At 35.8% G+C, this 22,251-nt stretch overlaps 1 protein-coding gene across 2 annotated transcripts in view; it reads right to left on the bottom strand.

Moving 5' to 3' along the window:
• LOC145277610 (ribonuclease P protein subunit p40-like) overlaps positions 1–22,251 on the bottom strand; it is a 60,275-nt gene that overhangs the window by 32,259 nt on the left and 5,765 nt on the right. For both annotated transcript variants that reach the window (XM_080129137.1, XM_080129136.1), the window contains exons 2-3: positions 19,782–19,981; positions 911–1,037 (exon numbers count right to left, since the gene is read on the bottom strand). In XM_080129137.1, coding sequence (XP_079985263.1) covers positions 911–1,037; positions 19,782–19,879 — 225 coding nt within the window. In that variant the 5' untranslated portion in view covers positions 19,880–19,981. The remainder of the gene's footprint in view (positions 1–910; positions 1,038–19,781; positions 19,982–22,251) is intronic.

Here is a 22,251-nt window from a genome sequence, read left to right on the forward strand (position 1 = left end):
GAATGTCCGTCAAAAAGTACTTATCTGCCCCCCCCTCCCCAGTTTTGGCGGTGCCTAGTTTAAATAAAAAAAAAAAAAACATCGAGCAGTGGATATCGGGGCCATACAGAAATGGCCACCACTAATAACATAAGGAATTATATTACTTAATATCCTGAAAACTATTTGTTTGCAACCAATTTAAATGCGATATTCGCTTTCAGCATAACCGAAAACTTTTCAAGAAAATAAGTAAAAATTGCATCCCCCAAAAAACAAAACAAAAAAATATCACTAGATGGCCAGGAAGTGAGAGCCCATTTTCCTTAAAATTATACAGAAAAAGTGATCCCCGCCTTTTGAAAAGGTAATTTCGGTGATTATGCACTTTTGTTACCGCGCTTTTTTAAATAGTATTTTTAAGTTAAATTCAAGTTTTACCATATTTTTATATTAAATTGTTAAATGAAAGTAGAGAATAGAAAACATCCTCCCCTCCCATGTTAAGAATGGCTTTCTAAATAACGTTATTATTTCATCACGGTAACAAAAGTGCATAAGTACGGTAATTTCTTCATATCATGAAAACTATTTCTTTGCGTCACTTTTAAATGTTATATTCGTTTTCAGCATACGCGAAAACCTATAAAATCCATCATTGCAAAGTTTTTTTTTTTTTTTAATCAGAAAGAATCTTAATATTGACCAAAAAAGTCAAGTATTACAGTCCATTTGTACGATAAAATTGAAAGAAAACATTAATTCTTGTACGCGTATCAAATGAGATTTCTTTGCGCTTCTGCATTTTAGTTTTCAACGGCAAATTATTTTTCACGTGGTAAAAAATACACACAGTGATAATGAAAGTTTTTTTTTTTTATTGTTTATGAATCGAAATAAAATAATTGTGCGAGAAAAAAATGACACTTACAGAAAAATTAAAATAATGAGAAAGAATGAATTTGTCGCATTTGTTGTCTTTCTCTGAAGATTTCGACACATCGAGAATAAGCTTCCCACTTCGATAAGTGTTAACCATTTTCGCGGCCATGTTTGACCTGAAACAAAGAGGAAGTAACTCTAAATTACCCGTGGAAGATTTATTTCCCTTGCATTGCCCCCTTCCCTCTTTCTCTCTCTCTCTCTCTCTCTCTCTCTCTCATACACATCAATGCAATTCGGGGGGAAAAAGGATGCTTCTGTAGATTGGAGATCTTTTAAACGGATGCATTTCATGAGAAAACATTATTATGTACTTATGTGCAATGTCGAAATTAGTATAAGTTCTAAATGATCCAGATAAATGTATGCTGAATGTATTTTTAACAAAAACAACAAAAACAAAACATAATTACGTTCTGAGATTGTTTAAAAATAGTGACCCTAAATTTAATCAATTTAAATAAAAGGAAATAAGTCAGCTCATCGTACTGAATTAGTCGCATAGCACTTCCATATTAAAACATACGATAATTTGGTAAATTCTATTTTTACTTAGAATTATTTTTTCTACTGGATAACTTTTTGTAATTTATATTAAATTAATATAGTAATTTCACCACGATAAGTAGGTACGTAATAATGTTTTTACTTTAAATGCGTTTGCTAAAAAAAAAAAAAAAAAAAATCATCAATCTAACCTCCTCCACCCCAAAGTTTTATACCAAAAATCAAACAACATTTTTCAAGGAAAATTTTACAATGAATCCAAGAGTGATAATAATTAGGGGTCAAAATGACACCCTATAACCCAACATTGTAAGCAGAAAAATAAAAATTATTATTTCTTTTTCGTGCACATCAATGCCTGCATTTATTTATTAAATAAAAAATATATTTTAGTAGATGTTAACTTTACTGGTACCAGAAAAAATTAGGCAATTCCTTCACCCTCAACTGGGCACTTTTCTGTAGGGAGGGGTCGTTTTTTTCGCCAATATTTTCGAAAGTCATCCCCCTTTTTTCGATTATCTAACCTTAATTGAGACCTACGTCACTTCTGGTTTGACGATAGACGCTACAGCAAACACGTCACTTTTCTTTTTTACGTGTTTTTTCTCCTTCGTGGTACGGGTTCGAGCCTGTTACCACTTTTTTTTTTGTTCAACATACACCTCCAAACACCCGGGCAACGCCGGGCACCCAGGCTAGTATACTATAAATCTTTACCTTTCATTTATTATATACATAGGCTCTACTTAGCTAAACGTCTCACGCGCAAACACATTATTTCAAAATGTAAATATCGCAGGTATTTCTGATTCCAACTGTTCATTCTTTTTATAGTTTGACTATAACAATATATGCTAAGCTTTTCTTTCATGTTTTACAAAGTATTTCATTTTTAATTAACTGGAATTCATTATTGAGATGAGTATTATTTATTCATTGCGGACTATTCTCCTCATCATTTCCGCCAACTATTCCTCTGGTCTTTGTCAGGGAGTAACCGCGACGGGATAGGAACTCTTAATCCCCCTAACTGCATTCTCAGCAATTACTGCCATCCATAGTTGTTTTTCGTCTCACCACGTTTTGGCCAAGTAAGCCTCTGGCCAGCTTTGGGTAGGATTGAAACTGCTATCTTCAGACAATGCTCACCTGGAACTGTAGAGATTCAACGTCTCTATCAACTGCGCCACGGGCCCCAAAAGGGGTGATCAAGGTTGGATTTTTTGATCTTATAAATCCACGTTTATTTATTATCTGATCCGTACCGAATGGTATATATATTGTTTAATGTGGATAGAGACGTTGAATCTCTACAGTTCCAAGTGAGCATTCTCTGAAGATAGCGGTTTCAATCCTACCCAAAGCCGGCCAGAGGTTTACTTGGCCAAAACGTGGTGAGACAACAACAACAACCATGGAAGGCAGTAATTGTTGAGGACGCAGTTAGGAAATTCGGAGTTCCTATCCCAGTGTGGTTATTTCATATTGTTGATATTTTTCCTTAAAGCATTCACCCGAGCAATTCACAAAAAAAAAAAAAAAAAAATCAAACAAACAAAAAAAAAAAAACAGACAAAGAAAACAAACAAAAAACAAACAAAAAAAACAAAACAAAAGAAAACTCACCTACTTACCTCCAGCCCCAAACGATGTATTCTTTTATTGATTTTCCTTCATTTTATCAAATTTTCTAAATCAATTAATATATAAAGAGTATAGCTTCTGAATTACCGTAATGTCCATTCTATTGTAGGGACAACAGAGTTATCTCCCTTCGAGGTAATTCCCTTTTTATGATTTGGAGCTGTGCAAAGTCCTGAGATCTCAAGGAAGGCATGATCTTATTCTAGTTATCGCAAGATTCTAGAAATTTCACTGATTTTTCCTTCTTTTTGCTGGCCCTTCTCAGAATGAAACTAATCTTTGTTCTTCTTTGTTATAATAGTGAAATTCGAAATATTAAGTAAAAGCAATAGTATCTACTTAATTGTCATGCCACAGTAATGAACATATCCAGAAATTATGAAAAACGATACGGTAGAACATTAATTATTAATGAAACAAGTTTTCAAAGACAATTACCAAAAATTTAATTTTGCTAAATTGGCATAAGATTTTCAGGTTTCATAAAATAATTACCTCCCTTTTATTACAATTCAAACTCTCCAGTTTCTTTTCTTTTTTTTTTTGCCGTGTCGTACAGTGACTTTCAACTAATACGTCTTCATTATAAAACCAACTCTTCTTTAGTTGTAAATATATAAATATTATATTTGTACTCAATTCCTTTTTTCCTTCTTCATATTCAACCCTCAGAACTCGCAAACACCACAGCGTCATTTTAGATGGCAACGACATCACTTTACAATTAAATAGGGACTCATGCCATTTTGTGTAAGAAGAAAAAAGTGTAGCATCTCGTTCAGTCAAGAAGAATTCCTTCTAGACTGATGTAATTTAAAGAAGTTTTTTTTAGCCTAACCCAGTGTGACCCTTTTCAAGAGAACTGGATTTTCTCCGCATTAAGTACTGACCTTTTTTGTGTAACTTTGTTTTTTCTACTAAATTTAGAGATCTTTTCTCAACCTAACGGCAAACATTGTCTGTTACACATAATTCTGATAAGGCATATTCTTGCATATGCTATCCATGCAATAAATCCTTATCTTCAATAAGTTATGTATCTGTAGCATGCTTAACAATTGGCAACCAGGATGGTGATAGGATTCTCCACATTTACCAGTAAGGAATGGCTTCAAAGACCCAAATCTGTTCTTATTTGGGCAGTAGAGAATGCAAGGAGACTTGATTCTGGCATCATCATCATATCTTATCGCAATAGAAATCAACCCATCGCATGGCGGTGCTGTTTGCCTCCTTAAGGTCTTGGTTTGAGCAATGAGGACAAATCGGCAGTTTTCCCTAAGGTGGTGCATCGTTTGTACCTCTCCACATGGACATAAAGGTGAGGTGTCTAGGCCCCACTTGTGGAGATTGTCTTTTGTTTTGCCTACTTTGGCTCTGGCTCTATTTAGGGAGGCAAGTAGCAAACCTTCACATGGTGCCCCTGTTAATCTTCGGAGACCGATTGCTACACCACGCATAGAAATATACCCATTACCAGAGGTGGTAAAAGGATTCTGGCATACAATATCATCAACAGGAATTTAAACCTTTCGGGTTGTTTTTCACCCCAACAGTAAAATTTGATGTCTGTGAATGTCTCTACAGACATCCACAGACATTATCAAATTCGTCTCACTAGAAGGAAAGGCGGCATTCTCTGTTCGTGTTTCTGCTCCAGTCGCAACAATCTTTCTATGTCTAAGTTTAGACAAACATTCAAAATGTATATGGGTTTAAATATTTTATGTCTTTTTACATTGCTATTATTTTCTAATCAATTTGATTTCATACAAAATATGCGAAATAAAAAGCAAAACTGACACCCGAGAAGCGTTTGCAAATTGTTCAAATTTATTTTATTTACTTTTAATGAAGGAATAGTTTCACGAAATGGACCTGTCAACTGACCACCTTGTCTGTGCGATTTAATCCCATTAGATTATTTTCCTTTGGGTAAAGTCCCATGTCTATGCTCACAATCCAGACATGATAGACCACTTGGAAGACAACATTCAACACGTTACTGCCAAAATACAGCCTAATTTAATGTGTATAGTTTGTGAAAATCAGGCCTCCATATACACACGAACCGCAAGGGCTATATGCTCGAAATTGTATTCAAATTATAAATGCTAAAAATTAATCTTTGGAACAAACCATAGATTAGTATAATAAACATATTTTTCTGTAATTTATTTTAATTTAAAGTTGACCACTTCTAAAAAAAAAAAAAGCCACCCTTTATGATAAGTGGACTAGACCATCTGAGCCTAGATAGCTTATTGCAGATCTCACAGTAATATTAGTATGATTAAATATAAAACGTATTTTCTTTTTATAAATTTCAAGCCTGAATGCAGACCTCATGATATTATTGATATGAATAAATTTAAAGTAAAACTGATTTCCTTTTTATAAATGTCAAGCACGAATGTGGGTTCCATAATATTATTGGTATGACTTTTTTTTTTTACAAAGGAAGCACTACTTATCAAGGCCCGGAGGTCACTGGAGGATAAGAGTCAATGAGACAATATCCTAGTACAGTAGAACCCCAGGATACGGCATTAAAAATTAGTAACAAAATACAGTACAGTATATAATACACCTGTATATAATCAAATAACATTATAAGTAACACCGTAAGGCAGAGCAAATACCATAAACAGAGGCAGGAAAAACATTGTATTTCACATCATAACTTGAAAAAACGTATCCTAGGACCACCATATTCCGGGGTCCTACTGTAATTGTTAATAGTGGAAATTTAGTAAATTGGATTACTTAAGGGGGACGGCTCATCAGGAACTTGTTTACATTGGACTTGAAATTACCATATTATAGTCAGCTGGAAAGCAAGGAAACGAAAGGGGGTTCCATAGGCGTTCAGTTCTAAAAAAGAAGCTTTGTTTATGGAATCTACGTTTAGGTTCAGACACATAAAGAGTGGATGAAATTATTAATAGTAGTTTCAGCTAGACGAGTGTTTTTTGTGAAAGTTTGGCAAGGAGGGACTAGACGAACACTTGCCATGTAAATAACAATAAAGCAGAGACAGACTGTCAACTTCTCTTCTGTGAGAAAGAGGTTGCAGGGAAGAAAAAAGGGCATCCCCTACTAGGCTACGAAGTCTATTTTGAACTCTGTCAAGACAGGATAAGCTGCTTCTAACAGTTCCTGCTGAGATGTGGCAACAATACTCCATTCTAGGACGTACTTTGCTCTTATACAGATAGAGAATTACATCAGCAGTGAGATATCTACTGGAGTGGTATAATGATCCCACCATTTTTCGAGTGACCTTGGCAACAAATTTGATGTACGTATTCCATTTCAGATCAGAAGTATAGGTCACACCTAGAAACTTGTCAAAACATGGAGCCTCCCCAAGACGAGGGCTATTCATTTCAATTGATAACAGGTGGAGATCAGAGCGTTGATGATGTAAAACTAGAAGCTTGGTTTTTGATATATTAAAACTAACCAACTCCATCTTTCCCCATTACACCACGTGCTCAAGATCAGAGGCGAGAAAATCAGAGAGAACTTGGTCATTTACGGCATTTGCCATAGATTAATTAAAAGCAAACTTATTAAAAAAAAAGAACTATACTTCTTGGACTTTTGACTAATATCAAAGTGTAGTATCTGTTTTTCACAACATCAGTGCCATTTGATATTGGAATTTTTAATGTAATTATCTCCCTTGACGAAATTCAAAATGTGAACAGACATAAATAAACACAGAAAGTACAGCTTATAAGTGGAGTGGTTCTCAGTCTATATCTTAAATTCAGCATCTGTCCTTCTCACCTGGTTCATTCATTTGCTTTCGTAATCCTCCAATTATAATTTCCACAAATTTGTTCAACTTCCCTTCCAGATGGGTAGTTCTCACCTCAACTCCCTACATTTCACAGTTTCTGATCGGCCATTTTAACTTTCTATCAAGACTGTCTACTGTTTAAATGGTCACCTTTAATTAATTGAATTTGTGTTCTTCTAAGTTGGCAGCATTTTTATCCTGGGATGCATGGAAGGAAAAATCACATTTAAGGTGATTGTTCAGTAAAGTTAACAAGAAATAAAATGTGTGCAACAAAAACTAAAAAAAAAAAAGAAAACAACAACAAAAAAAAAAAACAACGGAAAACAAATAACTTATCAAATGAAAAGAAATTTAGTGGAGATTTGGTTGTGAATTTCAGACTTGAAACGTACTCAAAATTGTTTTTTCAATAATAAACCATAATCATAAGACCGAGAGTAGTTGCCAATCAGATTAGGGTAATCTTTTTTCCTTATTAACTTTTAAGCCATAAATATGCAACAAAATACTACCCAAACCGGCAGCCATGTTGGAAATCATGATTGCATGGGTAAATAAAAGAAACGATAAATGCATAGTTGATAAGTCTTACAATCAATAAACACACACATAAAAATTATGGAGGTAAACAGAAAAGTAAATTACCTTGCATTTGGTAACAGTTATTTGTTGTCTATTTTTTTTTTTTTTTAGCTCTTCTTTTCTTGTTAACTATATTGCACGGTTCCCAACATTTATTTTATATCTTTATTATCAACACCCACCTAGTATCTGTCAACATAATCAAGGGTCCAACCTACGTCATATATTTTTAATGACCTCAACCTGTCGAGAAAAACATGAATTTTTAAAATTTACCATTTCCCTTGCTTTAAAATCTTTGAACTCTCTTCCTTTGTCTACATATATATATTTTTTTTTGCTTAGAATGTAAGCATGATGGGTTTGGATGCTGGTTGTATCGATATGGTCAGAAGGGAAAATCATAATTGTTGGGTAAATAAAATGCACAGTTGATAAATCTTATAATCAATAAACACACACATAAAAATTATGTAGGTAAATAGAAAAGTAAATCATCTTGCGTTTGGTAACAGTTATTTGTTTTTTTTATTTTTCCATCCACTTTTTTCTTGTTAACTATATTGCGTGGTTTTTAAAAAAAGCCCCCCTCCCTAAATTATATTATAAAATATTAAAATTTATTTTCTTTTGGAGGGGGGGGGCAGCTTTTTGAAACTATATATCCCTCAGTATTTTCTTTAATTTTTTATTATTGAGTGATTACCGAGACTCCCAAGATGTGATCCTCTCATGTTGGACATTTTTCCTTGTTTTAATGTAGCACTCGACACTTGTTTTTTTCTTTGGAACTGAATAAACGCTTTAAAATACATTAAACCCCTAAAAACGTACCCAGCTAAGTAAAAAACGAACACTTAGAAAAATCGATTTTATCTTTTTTAAAACAACAGTAAACAAGTAAAAATATTTTTAAAAAATATTATGGGGGGGGGGTGTAGTCTCTTTTAAAAACAATATCTCCTTCAAGAACGGCCATAAAATGTGTTTTCAATCGATATTTATTCAATAATCGACTACTTTTCCTACCTAGCAAAAATGGACATCTTCCTTGGATGAGTCTTCCATGGATGAGTTTTCTATGGACGAGTTTTCCGGGCATCTTTTAAACAGTTTCCACCCGCCCCAATAATATTTATAAATAAACATTTAAAGATATTTACTGTTTTTTTAGCAAATAAAATCGATTTTCTAAATGTTCGTTTTTTTCTAATTATTACATTAATAAAAAAATAATAGTAAATTAAAATTTGTCACTTCTACGACATTGTGACGAGATTTTATAGTCGATAAAAGTAGTTCTCAGATAAAAACAATGGATTCAACTGATTTTTTTTGTTAATTCTAATAAGTTAGAATAGCAGCTTCCAAATTATGCAGTCGAAATTACCTAAATATTACTGAATTATTAAGCAAAACAACTTCAATCGTGTTAGCAGGTGAAAAACTGCCGCCATTTTGTTAAAGTCAAAACGGAAAATTACCTCCTTTTTCTTACGATCGTTTTTATTTTCTTTAATAATTTTCTACCTTATCGGTTTTCGTAATTTTTAGACATAATCATCTTAAAAATACGAGGAATACATAGATACCATTGTTTTCATGTGAAATTCAGTTTTACGATTTCTGAAATTTCGCCCCAATAGTGTAGAAGTGCCTAAAATTCTATCATTAGATTAAATCTATCATAATGCATTTCGATTTCATTGTAAACGAGATAAAAATTTCAACGATTTTCGTATCCTGTTAAAAATTAAACAAAATGTATTGCTAGTTTATTTTAATCTTTTTCTTTTAAATGGTACAAAAGTTATAATCAAATATTAAATTAAATTATAGTTACAGCATGTTACATATAGAGGGTTAGGGTTAAATCTGTGTCGTGCAGTAGAGGTCCGTAATGAGAAGAATTACAATTTGAAAATAAATTAAATTTTATCCAAAACTAGTTGTAACTTTCCGATGTTGTCCAAGAGTCATTTTAATTTCATTTGTCTTGTTTTTTTTTTCTAACATAGGAATCACCACTTATCAAGGCCCAGAGGCCACTCGAGGTAAAGGGTTAATGGGTATACATAAGTCAATAGCGTAGTAAACATAAGTAGTGGAAATTTTGTAAATTTGATTACTGGAGGGGGGGGGTTCATCAAGAACTTGTTTACATTGAACTTGAAGACAGCCATATTGTAGTCAGCTAGAAAGCAGGCTAACAGAAGAGAATTCCACAGGCGTGCAGTTCTGTGTTTTATTTTTAAATTTCTATTTGAAAGTTAATATCATTTGGTCCATTAAATTATTAATTCAACCAGATTGTTATAAAACTATAATTCATTTTCTGAAGATATTTTTTTAAATCTCTGTTTACAGAATTACTGGAGCCTCCAGCACATTCAATCTTTTAATATATGGAAGAATTTGAAAGCCAGTTTCTATTCAATAGTTTAAATACTTCAAGATTCCTTTAAAATTTCGAACAGTCACAGAGTAATTTAATTTTTCAACTATTAACAAAATATTAAAATTGCTGATTTGTTTATGAAGAAACCGAAATGCATTATGATGGAGTGAATCTCGTAATAGGATTTTGATTTACTATTTTTTTTTTATTAATATAATTAGAAAAGATAATACAAGAACTGTGTTCTTAGAATGAAGATTTAGAAGAATCGATTATATTTGCTTTTAAAAGGCAGTAAATAGTTTAAAATATTCATGTTTATCGTCAAGGGTGTGAATTCCATATAGAAACGTTGATTTAATTTGAATAAAATAAAATATGCATCAAGTCCGCTTGAAAATCAAATCACAACGTAATATTAGGAAAATAAACATTATTTTCCTAATATTACGTTGATGTATATTTTATTTTGTTCATGTTTTTTCTTTAAAATAATTTTTTTTTATTACATTTTCACCCCAAACAAGGCATATTGCCACTTTGGGCTACTATCAAGAACATGCGCATCAGGAGTACTGTGTAGGGAGTTGGGCAGCAAGATGTCGGTTCAAATTGCCCTTGAACTTCTGCATGTCAGTACAGTTAGGGAAGCAGGCACCTGGAATAGAATTCCAGAGTCTAGCGGTTCTGGGGAAGAAACTACTGGAATAGAAAGATCTTTTACATCTAGGGATCTCTACTTTGTTGGGGTGGGATTTAGCTGCCTGTTGGGTTTGTCGAGGGTGTCTACGTCGTGGGGGCACAAGTGTCTGCAGTTCGTCAGAGCATTCACCATTAAAATACTTGTAGAACAGGCAGAGGGATGCAACGTTTTGTCGATGGGACAGAGGCTGAAGCTTAGATGCCAGTTCAGGGCCTATCAGATTGGTGACTCTCTTTTGAACCTTGTCTAGGAGCGAGAGACTAGTAGCAGATGCACCAGCCAAAATGTGACAATATTCCATACGTGGGCAAATGGTGGCCTTATAGAGGTACAGGATACTTTCAGGTGTCAGTAGTTTTCTAGCACGGTAGAGAGAGCCTACCTTTTTCGCAGCGGCCCTGGCAATATTTTCAATATAATTGTTCCAACTCATGTTTCCTGTGAAATATATATAGGTTCAAATATATATAGGTTCAAATTTATATAGTTTTTTTTTGTTTTTTTTTATTACATTTTCACCCCAAACAAGGCATATTGCCAAGCATATTGCCAAGCAGTTTGAAAGATGTACTCTCAAACAGGGAGTCACTGGCCATTGCTATCGGTGGCAGAGGTTTCTTGTAATTATTGAAGGACACCAGTTTAGTCTTGGCAACATTAAATGTGACCATCCATTTATGTCCTCATTCCACTACAGGTTGGAGGTCATCCTCTAGTGTTTTTGCCATTTCTTTAGTTATGTGTTCATTTGTTTTCCTGTCATGCCTGTTATAGAGCGTGGTATTATTTTTAAGGGAGGGTGGAGCTTAGCCACTATTTACAACTATGTACTCACCCCCTCAAAAACGGTCCTAAAATCAATTTTCGATCGATATTTATTCCATAGTTACCTAATTTTTTTTTTACCTTACTTAAAGTAGCCAACTTTGCTATATAAATCTACGGCATAATCACATTGGCACACCGGTTCCCGCTGAATCACCGGAGTTAAGCAATGTTGAACCTGGTCAGTACTAAAATGGGTGACTATTTGGAACTTCCAGGTGCTGTATGTGTTATCCGCTTATCTTGGTATTGTTTCCAGTCGTCCTGGACTTCTCCTTGTCACTGGACTCAAACAGTGCCAATTCAGGAGAGGTGTGGTTGGGATTGCACAACCCTTGCCTCACAATTACACATGCAACAGCCCCTACAGGGAGTATCCTTTGTCTTTCGAGACTGAACGGAGGCATCGATATAAATATATCATAAAAAAAATGATCACTTGCTTATTGAACAGAAAGTGTTATTGATCGTTCAGTTCTTTGCCATATAATGTAGAACAGAACAAGTAACCATTATGGGCGGCGGAGGGGGGGGGAGCAAAAAGTGATAACCATTTTGAAATATAAAATATGGCTATTTATCCTATTCTACATTAGGTGGTCAAGAACTGAGTGATCATTTTATGTTAAATGTCTAAAGTAATATTAACTTACTTTCCCAACAGAAGATAATATCGATAATAAAATAAAAAAAACATCTTTGGAAGATTGTGACTCTTTTCTTATTCAATATTCAACTCCAGTCAGACATGCTAACTCTAACAAATGTCTTTCTCCATCCTGATATTCTTCCAGAGCCATCAACATAATCACCAAAGATTTGTAAACTACTACTACTACCACTAGTAAGTTGCTAAACGCTTAGAATTTACTAAAAATCTTAAATTTACTACTACTACTACTACTACTACTACTACTAATCTCTACTATCATATAAGAGAAACTTTGTGTGTGTGTTCGTTCCCTATGGATATGGAAACATCTAGTCAAGAAACATTTTCAACCATTTCGCTTTTTTTTCAATAAATATTTAACTTAATACTTTGTCTTTCTTGCCACCATATTCTAAATTTGTTATTGTGACTGTCGTTGTCAGGTATTGAGATACAATATGACATGAAGTCTATGATAACGATGATAACAACAGGTGGCAGAAGTTTACGACAATACATCTGGTGGCAGAAGTAATAATATCATTTTTTAGGCAAATAAAGCGTGAAAGCAAAAATGTAAAGAAAAAACAAACTTTATTGACTGTTTTATATAATTTTTTTAAATAAAAGAAATCACAGACAGCATCATTGCAGTTGAAAAATTAAACATTTGATTGATGTGTGTGGAGGTGGGGGAATAACAGATAAACTTAGGGATCACAGAAAAACTGAAAGTTGGAGGCCACTCTAAACATGTATCACAAAAATCTGAACATGTATCACATGGGTATGAACATGTATCACATGGATATGAAGATGTATCACATGAATATGAACATGTGTCACATGAATATGAAAATGTGTCACATGAATATGAACATGTATCACATGAATCTGGACATGTCTCACATTAATATGGCCATGTACCACAGAAATCTGAACATGTACCACAGAAATATGATCATGTATCACAGAAATCTGAACATGTATCACAGAAATCTGAACATGTATCACAGAAATCTGAACATGAAGCACAGAAATCTGAACATGAAGCACATGAATATGAACATGTATCACAGAAATCTGAACATGTATCACAGAAATCTGAACATGAAGCACAGAAATCTGAACATGAAGCACATGAATATGAACATGTATCACAGAAATCTGAACATGTATCACAGAAATCTGAACATGAAGCACAGAAATCTGAACATGAAGCACATGAATATGATCATGTATCACAGAAATCTGGACACGTATCACATGAATCTGGACATGTATCACAGAAATCAGTCTTATTGAAATAAGACTGATTGAATCAGATCACATCGATTAACATTCTCAATAGCCAGTCACAACCTACTAAGCATGTTATTCATGAAAATCAGATCTTTTGTGTTATGGAACAGCTTTTTTTCTACAATCTTGTATGTCTATTTAATTGTTCTTAACATTAATCCAATCTAATAACACTGAACAAGCTATGACAATATCATATGCACATATATTCATAAAGTCCGTTTCTAGTCTTTTGCACTTTTTTTTCTTCATTCCTTCTTTTGCAGACTTTTTCTGGACACATGTTTTTTTAAAAGCATCCTTGCAGCTGAAAAAGAATTCTTGCCCATTTGTCGGTCTGTCACGCGAAAGCGTGAAATAGCATTCTTCTTGTCTTGTTGCACATTAATTTGAAATAAAATTCTTGCTGGTCTGTCATGCTTTAATTTGATATAACATTCTTGTTAGTCTGTCATGCTATATTTTGAAATAACATACTTCTTGGTCTGTCATGCAATATTTTGATATAGCATACTTCTTTGTCTGTCACGCTTAAGTTTTAAATAGCATTTCTGTAAATAAATGCACATTCTAAATGGATATATCTTACTATCAGTTCTTGTTTACTTAGAATTTTCCAACATATTTATATCTATATGTTATATTCTATGGATATAATCCTATTGTCACTGTTTGTTTAGTAGAATTTGACTGGACTAGTATTGAGTATAGATAGAAAAACTATCTGTATTAATAAAAATCTAATTTTCATAGATTGTAGAGCATTCCATATTATGATTGGCTTGATGCAGTTCGAAAAGACAATACAAAAGGATGCATGATTGATGTTGCATTAATTGTATCCAAGCTTGGAGAATGTGATCAAACTAAGTGCTGCTTCAAACTGTTCTCGGAAGTCTGTTGTGGGTATGCATTCATGATCGGTTGGAGTTTCAACAAAGATTTTGGATATGCTACAATGAACAAAGAAAAGAAAATATACATGTATAGCATATATTGAGGGAAATATATACAGATCCAAATATATATAGGTTCAAATATATATAGGTTCAAATTTATATAGTTTTTTTTTTTTCTTTTTTTATTACATTTTCACCCCAAACAAGGCATATTGCCACTTTGTTGTAGGGGGCTACTATCAAGGACATGGGCATCAGGAGTACTGTGTAGGGAGTTGGGCAGCAAGATGAAGGTTCACATTGCTCTTGAACTTCTGCATGTCAGTACAGTTGGGAAAGCAGGGACCCGGCAGGGAATTCCAAAGTCTAGCTATCCTGGGGAAGAAACTACTGGAGTAGAAGGCTCTTTTACATCTAGGGATCTCTACTGTGAAGGGGTGGGATTTAGCTGCTTGTCGGGTTTGTTGGGGGTATTTACGACGAGGGGGCACAAGTGCTTGCAGTTCGTCAGAGCATTCACCGTTAAAGTACTTGTACAAAAGGCAGAGGGATGCAACATTTCGTTGATGAGACAAGGGCTGAAGTTTAGATGACAGTTTAGGACCTATCAGATTGGCGACTCTCTTTTGAACCTTGTCTAGGAGCGAGAGACTAGTGGTAGATGCACCAGTCCAAATATGACAGCAATACTCCATACATGGGCGAATGGTGGCCTTATAGAGGTATAGGATACTTTCGGGTGTTAGTATCTTTCTAGCATGGCAGAGAGAACCTACCTTCTTTGCAGCGGTCCTGGTGATACTCTCGATGTAATTGTTCCAACTCATGTTTCCTGAGAGTGTCAGGCCGAGGAGTTTAAAGGATGTACTTTCAGATAAAAAGTCATTGGCCATTGCTATTGGTGGTAGAGAAGGTTTCTTGCAGTTATTGAAGGAAACAAATTTAGTCTTAGCAGCACTGAATGTGACCATCCATTTTTGTCCCCATTCCACTACAGATTGGAGGTCATCCTCTAGTGCTTCTGCCATTTCTTTAGATATGTGTTCATTTGTTTTCCTGTCATGCCTGTTATAGAGTGTGGTGTCGTCAGCATATATACCCATCTCAGAGGCAATTTTGTCGGGGAGGTAATTTATGAATATTAGGAATAACAGGGGTTTCAGGATAGACCCCTGAGGCACTCCCGCATTTATATCGTATTATTTAGATGTACGACCGTCGAGGACAACCTGGATTTTTCTCTTATCTAAGAAGGATTTAATTATGTCATGTATTCTTCCAGTGATACCATATGATCTGATTTTCCTGAGAAGACCTTCATGCCATACCCTGTCAAATGCCTTAGATATATCTAGAGCTACCGCTCTACCCTCCCCCACTTTGTGCAGTGACTGGTATATACATTCTGAGATTACAGTTAGGATGTCTGCTGTTGAACGGGCTTGTCTAAATCCATATTGTTGGTCAGTCAGAAGCTTAGCATCTGTAAGGTGATGGACTAGAGCTTAGTTAATTATTGTCTCAAATATTTTGGCGAAAAGTGGGAGGAGGCTAATGAGGCAATAATTTACTGGGTCTGTTCTTTCGCCAGAATTCTTGAAAACTGATACTACAGAAGCAGCTTTCCAGCAGGCAGGAAAGCAAGATCCATTAAGGCATTTGTTGTAAAGTTTGGAGAGAACTGGAGCTACTTCGGCGCAGCACTTTTTTAATAGCACAGCTGGGATGAGATCAGGTCCACATGCTTTTGCAGTGTTAAGATTTTTTATGATAGCATGCACCTAAGAAGGGGTGATTTTCAGATCGTCTAGTGTGGAGTCTGTCCGCAAAGGAAAGTCAGGGAGGGGGTGGTTGGCAGGGTCCAGTGTGGAGTTTAAGACAAACTGACTGGCAAGCATGTTAGCCTTCTCAGTTGCAGAGCAAACAACCTCATGATTGTTGGATAGTGGGGGGGGATTGTTGATTGCCCATTATTTACTACACTGTTGTAGATTTTCCAGAAGTCGTGGATCCCTAATTTCTGTGTTTCGATGCGTTTTTGGGTGGTTTCAGTAAATTCTCTCTTAGCTGTCGCTATTTTTTTCTTACAGTTACTTCTGGCTTCTATATACTTCTGCCTGTTTGAACTGGACTTATGTCGGTTAAATCTGCGGTACGCATGCTGCCTTTACGCGATGGCGGCTGCACAAGTAGAAGTAAACCATTGGGGAAAGTGGGGCTTGCTATAAAATTTCTGTGTGGAAACATGTGCTTCAATTGCTGTTTTGAACCATTCAGTGGTCTCATTTGCGCACTGTTCAGCAGGAAGTGAAAAGATATTTTGCCATGGGGCGTCCCTGATGAGATCCCTGATGGCTTCCCAGTCATCCTTTTTATAATATCTTATTGTTTTGAGCAGTGGCTCTTCAGTTTTAGCTCTAAAGTTTAGGGCTATTTCAACTATTACCACTGCATGATTGGCGTTCCCAAGTGGGCTGTGGGCATTAGTTACACAGTCATCGGGAACTGTGGTTAGAAACAGATCTAGAAGTGATGCGTGCTGTTCTTGCTGGTCTGGGAAACGGGTTGGAAACGTAACCATCTGTGATAGGGAATGAGATATAGAGAAGCTATATGTAGTCATACCAGCTGCGTCTGTGTGAGTAGAAAATCCAAGCCAGTTTGCTGTGGTGGACATTGAAGTCACCAAACACATGCACTTGTGCGCTAGTGTCGAGGGAAAGTGCTGTATCTATGCTGTCGGAGACTTTGTTAATTAGAGTACAGTAGTGGGTTGAGGGAGAATGGTAGAGAAAATAAAAGTAGCCTATGTTATGTTGCATGTTAAGTCTAAAGCACATAAAGGCTTGATTGTCCGATTCTAGTTTAGTTTCTCTAGTCAAGGGGAGGGTGTTCTGAATATATACTCCAAGCCCGTGCATATGTCTGTCTTACGGCAGAGTGGGAGATATCCAGGCATGTTAAAGCAGTTAGAGGGGATGGAGGAGTGTAGTGCTAAGATATCCGGGGTGTTTGTTAGGAGAAATGTTTCAACATCATTTAAATTAGTTCTAAGCCCACGGATGTTCATAAATGCAAGCAAGAGAAGGCAGGTTGGTTTTGTCCGAGTTTGGGCCTGGTTTTAGTGTAATTTTTGATTGTACTGTCATTTTTTTTTTTAAGAGTTTCAGTTTAGGTAAGGGATGCTGAACAAGTGGTTATGCAGAATACCAGACATGCAACACAAGCAGACCATCAGTTGTCCTGCCATCTACTAAGATTGTGGTCTCGGGATAGCCCACCGGGGATGAGTGCAGGGTCCCTTTCCATGCGTGACATGGCACTACAAACAACCCGATTTTATACAACTGTTAATGGAGCAGCCGCTCTAAGCGCTACCAAAGAGTTAGGGTTCCTGTACTACCAGTCGGGAACAGCAGCCAGCAACTGTCTATCCGGTACCCTCAACCCATCAGACGATGGTCAACCCAATCTACTTGTACTGGCATTATTGCATTCAAGCACTCCCAAGTGCCCAGTTTAGGGGATGGGATGTGTCAGGAGTGAGGAAAACGGCGTTCATTGCCCTAGTCAGGAGAGACAAGATCAACCACTGAAGGTCTGTCGACTCCCTGTGATTCGACCTCTACGCCTATCTAATAGGCAAAGGAGGAGTCTGGAAGCCGGGCGATAGTGCCTATCTACTCCTTAAGCAGTTTAGGTTTGCAGACCAGTAATTTGTTTGAGTCACCAGCTCTAGGAAGGTTGTCATCCAAGACTGGAGAGGCCTTCCTCCCTTTAGGTTTAGCTTCAGAGTTTTCCTTCTCCTAGATGGATGACCTGGGAAGATCTACGGGTCCATCAGCACCGAGAGGGTTTTTCCCACGCTTGGGTCCTAATTCAGGTTTTTCTGGGCTCCCGCGTTGGTGGTTAATGTTAACGGGTTAGTTTATAAGGGTTATATATCAACTGAAAAATTATACTCCTCAAAGTGATTACAGGGCATTGCTATTTCATTGTTTGTTACTGGAGGATGGACTGAGTAAGAGTTCATGCAGTGGAAACAGCTATATTTGCAAACAGGTCTGTTGGAAGGAGTTAACATGGTTTGTTTTTTACTTTAGGTTAAAAAAAAAAAGGTTCAAATATATATAGGTTCAAATAGGTAATAGTGTTTTAACAGGAAATAACCTCAAAAGAGTTAATATGCTGTTAAATACACAAATTTATTCAAGTTACAAAAATTTTCAACAGGTTTTCATGAACAGTATTTTTTGAAACTTCCAGCATCTCTGCAAGGTCTCTAGCTATAATTTTCAGGTTGTTTTAAATGTTTACATGTGGCATTGCAGTGTAAATAAGGATCTTAATAGTCATAGTCATCTATGAAACCAAAACAGCATATGACTGAAAATGTAGTGGAAACAAGTGCAGTTTTTCATAAGAACAAGATGAACAGGAAAGAGATAAGTGAAAGCTAAAGTTTGTGTGTCTATTAGATAATTGTCTCATTCTCGTATACTGTGATCCTCCAATGGAAGATGTGATATGTGATGTCATCAAAAGTCTGAAGAATAACAAAGCATCAGGCGAGGATAGTCTTTCGGCAGAACTCTACAAGAACTATCCATACCTTATGGCCAGATGCTTACATAGAATTCTTGATACAGTATGGCATTTGGAACAGCTACCTCAAGACTGGAGCAATGCAATACTCATCCCCTTCTACAAAAAGGTGATTGTCATCACTGCTGCAACTAAAGAGGCAGTAGTTTGATTGATATAACCTCAAAAATTTTCTCAAATGTCTTACGGCATCATTTCCAGAATATTTTTGACTGCAAAACTTGACCAAACTTTCATAGGGGCAGGGAATGCATATATCAAATTTTCTTCCTCAGGCAAATTCTTGAACAGTCATTGGCTTATTAGTAATCGTATTCTTAGTGACTCACTCAAAAGTAAATTTATCTAGTACTTTATTCCTTATGTGATACGTCCTTATGGACATAACAGATAAAATACTAAGTAAAATTCAGTTCTAAGTGACACTCTTCTGGAGGTTGAAGGTTCAATCCTCAGTGCAAACCATACTAAGAATACAATTGTGAATTATTTAAGACTTCTACCTGACCATGACTGATGAAACAAGAGTATGCTACCTCTGTAAATCAAACAAAAGACTCCGTTTTAAATTCCTTGCAGATTCCTGAGTTTGACAGAAAGATACCAGAGTTTCACAAGATACACATGAAGAAGGTTGGATGTTTATCGACTGGAATGTGAACATTACACACAAAATGAGAACAATAATCTGAATAATCTGTTGTTCAAATATGAAAATTTCCTAGATTAACTAATATTTTTAAAGTTGAAATCCTTGCCTTTGAAAGCTTTCCCTGAATCACTGTGAAATCATTAAACTATGGATTAGAAAGTAATTTCTGATTAGATTTAAAAGGTTCCATTTCTGATTAGATCATTAAGGTTCCATTTTACTTCTAAGCCAAATAAAACTACATAAACTGTGCAGTGGTATAAAATGGAAGTGTTACCTTTCTGTATGAACGCTTTGTTGGTTTGTTGTATTCTGTACATTGTGGTGTGCCCTTGGCTGGTGATGTTCAAGAGATTTAGACACCCATTTAAACATGGACGGAACTGCACCTTTTCGAAGGTCTCGTCTTCCTGTGAGAGTTCGTTTGAAATCTGTAGCTTTGAAGTGGGCACTGCAGACTTTTGTATGTTTGCGGATCTGGTGAGATACAACAACAGCAAATTATAAGAAAGAAAATGTTTGTCATTTCATAGAAACGGAAACATAAACACGACAGCTGGAATTATTTGGATTACAATTTTCATTTGATTGTTATTTTCACAACGTTTCAGCCAAAGTGACCTCCAATCTTCTTCAGGTGCATTATAAAACTTGTGGAAGATTGGATAAAAGTGTTTAGTATCAATTAGTTTTTTCTTTTTCTTTTTTATACAAAGGAGACATTATTTATCAATGCCTGGAGGCCACTCAAGGATACGGGTTAATGAGTTTATAGTAGGCAATAGGAAAATTGGATTACTTAAAGGGGGGGGGCTCATCAAGAACTTGTTTACGTTGGACTTGAACACGTCCATATTGTAGTCAGCTGGAAAGCGGGGAAACAGAAGAGAGTTCCACAGGCGTGCAATTCTAAGAAATAAACTTTGTTCATGGAATCTACATTTAGGTTTGGGCACAGATAAAGAATGAGGGGAAATTATTGATAGTGGTTTCAGATAGACGAGTGTTTTTCATGAAAGTTTGGTGAAGAGGGACCATACGATAAAGATAAAGACAAAGCAGAGACAGGCTCGCAACGTCTCTCCTGTGGGAAAGAGGTTGCAAGGAAGAGACATGGGCATCATCCACTAAGCTACAAAGTCTATTTTGAACTCTGTCAAGACAGAATAAGGTGCTTCTAGCAGTTCCTGCCCAGATGTGGCAACAGTACTCCATCCTTTTTTGCATTTCAGTGAGATATCCACTGGAGCAGTAGAAGGATCCCACCATTTTTCCAGCGACTTTGGCAATTGATTTGATGTATGTGTTCCATTTCAGATCGGGAGTAAAGGTCAGACCTAGAAGCTTGTCAAAACATGTAGCCTCCCCAAGACGAGAGCCATTCATTTTAGGTTTAGACATAGATAAAGAGTGGGGGAATGTATTGATAGTGATTGTTTTCTGTAAGCTGAAAACTCAATCCTCACTACAGAGTAACTAAGAGTAAAGTAAATTTTACTTAAAACTTTTACCGATTCATGGTTAACAGAACAAAAACAATCTACCTCCATGGATTAAATAAAGGGCTTACTTCAAAATTCTGTATAGGTCTCTGTGTTTGACATAAATGGTTGTTTTGGTGGTTTTGTTTTATGGCATATCAACTATTTTTGGGTTATTTAATGTCAAATCTGGATTATTTTAGTAGGAGTTTTTATGCTTCAAATTCTTAATATCTCCATGGTGTTTCGTTGTTTTGTAGAGGAAAATTGTTTTTGTTTTTGCAGAACATGATTGAGTTTTGCATTTGCTTTCATTGTAGAAAATTCAGCGAGGCATTAAAATGCAAATTCAGTGAGTATTAAAATGAATAAGTTTATTCATTTGTTTTCGATCAGCAAACTAGTATCAAAGAGTTAATGCATTGTGTGTATGTGCATGCATTAGTATCAAAATGTTTGTGCTTATGACTGAGTGCACAAGTTGAGAAATGCTTTTTCAACCCTGAAAAAGTGATGAGAAAAGTGAATATAAAGCAGATGTTGGCTCAGTCATGATTCTTGACTCAAAGTTTTTATTGCAGGAAAAATCTGACTTCCTATGTATTTGAGGTCGATCAAAATGGCAAATTTGATAAATTCAGAGACATGAATCTGATTGGTTTAAAATGTTTGTATTTGCTTTTATTAATTCAGTCGAGTGAAAGCGCCGTTCTGACACTTCCAAAGCATGTGGACCCGACCTCATCCCAGCTGGCTATTAAAAAAGTGCTCAGCCGAAGTAGCTCCAGTTCTCTCCAAACTCTACAACAGATGCCTTAATGAATCTTGCTTTCCGAGCTGTTCGAAAACTGCTTCTGTAGTACCAGTATTCAAGAATTCTGGCGAAAGAACTGACCCATTAAATTATCGCCCTATTAGCCTCCTCCCACTTTTTGCCAAAATATTTGAGACCTTAATTAACCATGCTCTAGTCCAGCACCTTACAGATGCTAAACTTCTGACCGACCATCAATATGGATTTAGACAAGCCCGTTCCACGGCAGACATCCTCACTGTAATCTCTGAACGCATATACCATTCACTGGACAAAGCGGGAGAGGGCAGAGCGGTAGCTCTAGATATATCTAAGGCTTTTGACAGGGTATGGCATGAGGGTCTCCTCAGGAAGATTAGATCTTACGGTATCACTGGTAGAATACTTAACATAATTAAATCCTTCTTAGATAAGAGAAAAATCAAGGTTGTCCTCGACGGTCGTACATCTAA

The sequence above is a fragment of the Euprymna scolopes genome, chromosome 6 (genome assembly GCF_053919585.1).
Source record: "Euprymna scolopes isolate OS-2025 chromosome 6, ASM5391958v1, whole genome shotgun sequence".
NCBI classification, from domain to species: domain Eukaryota; kingdom Metazoa; phylum Mollusca; class Cephalopoda; order Sepiida; family Sepiolidae; genus Euprymna; species Euprymna scolopes.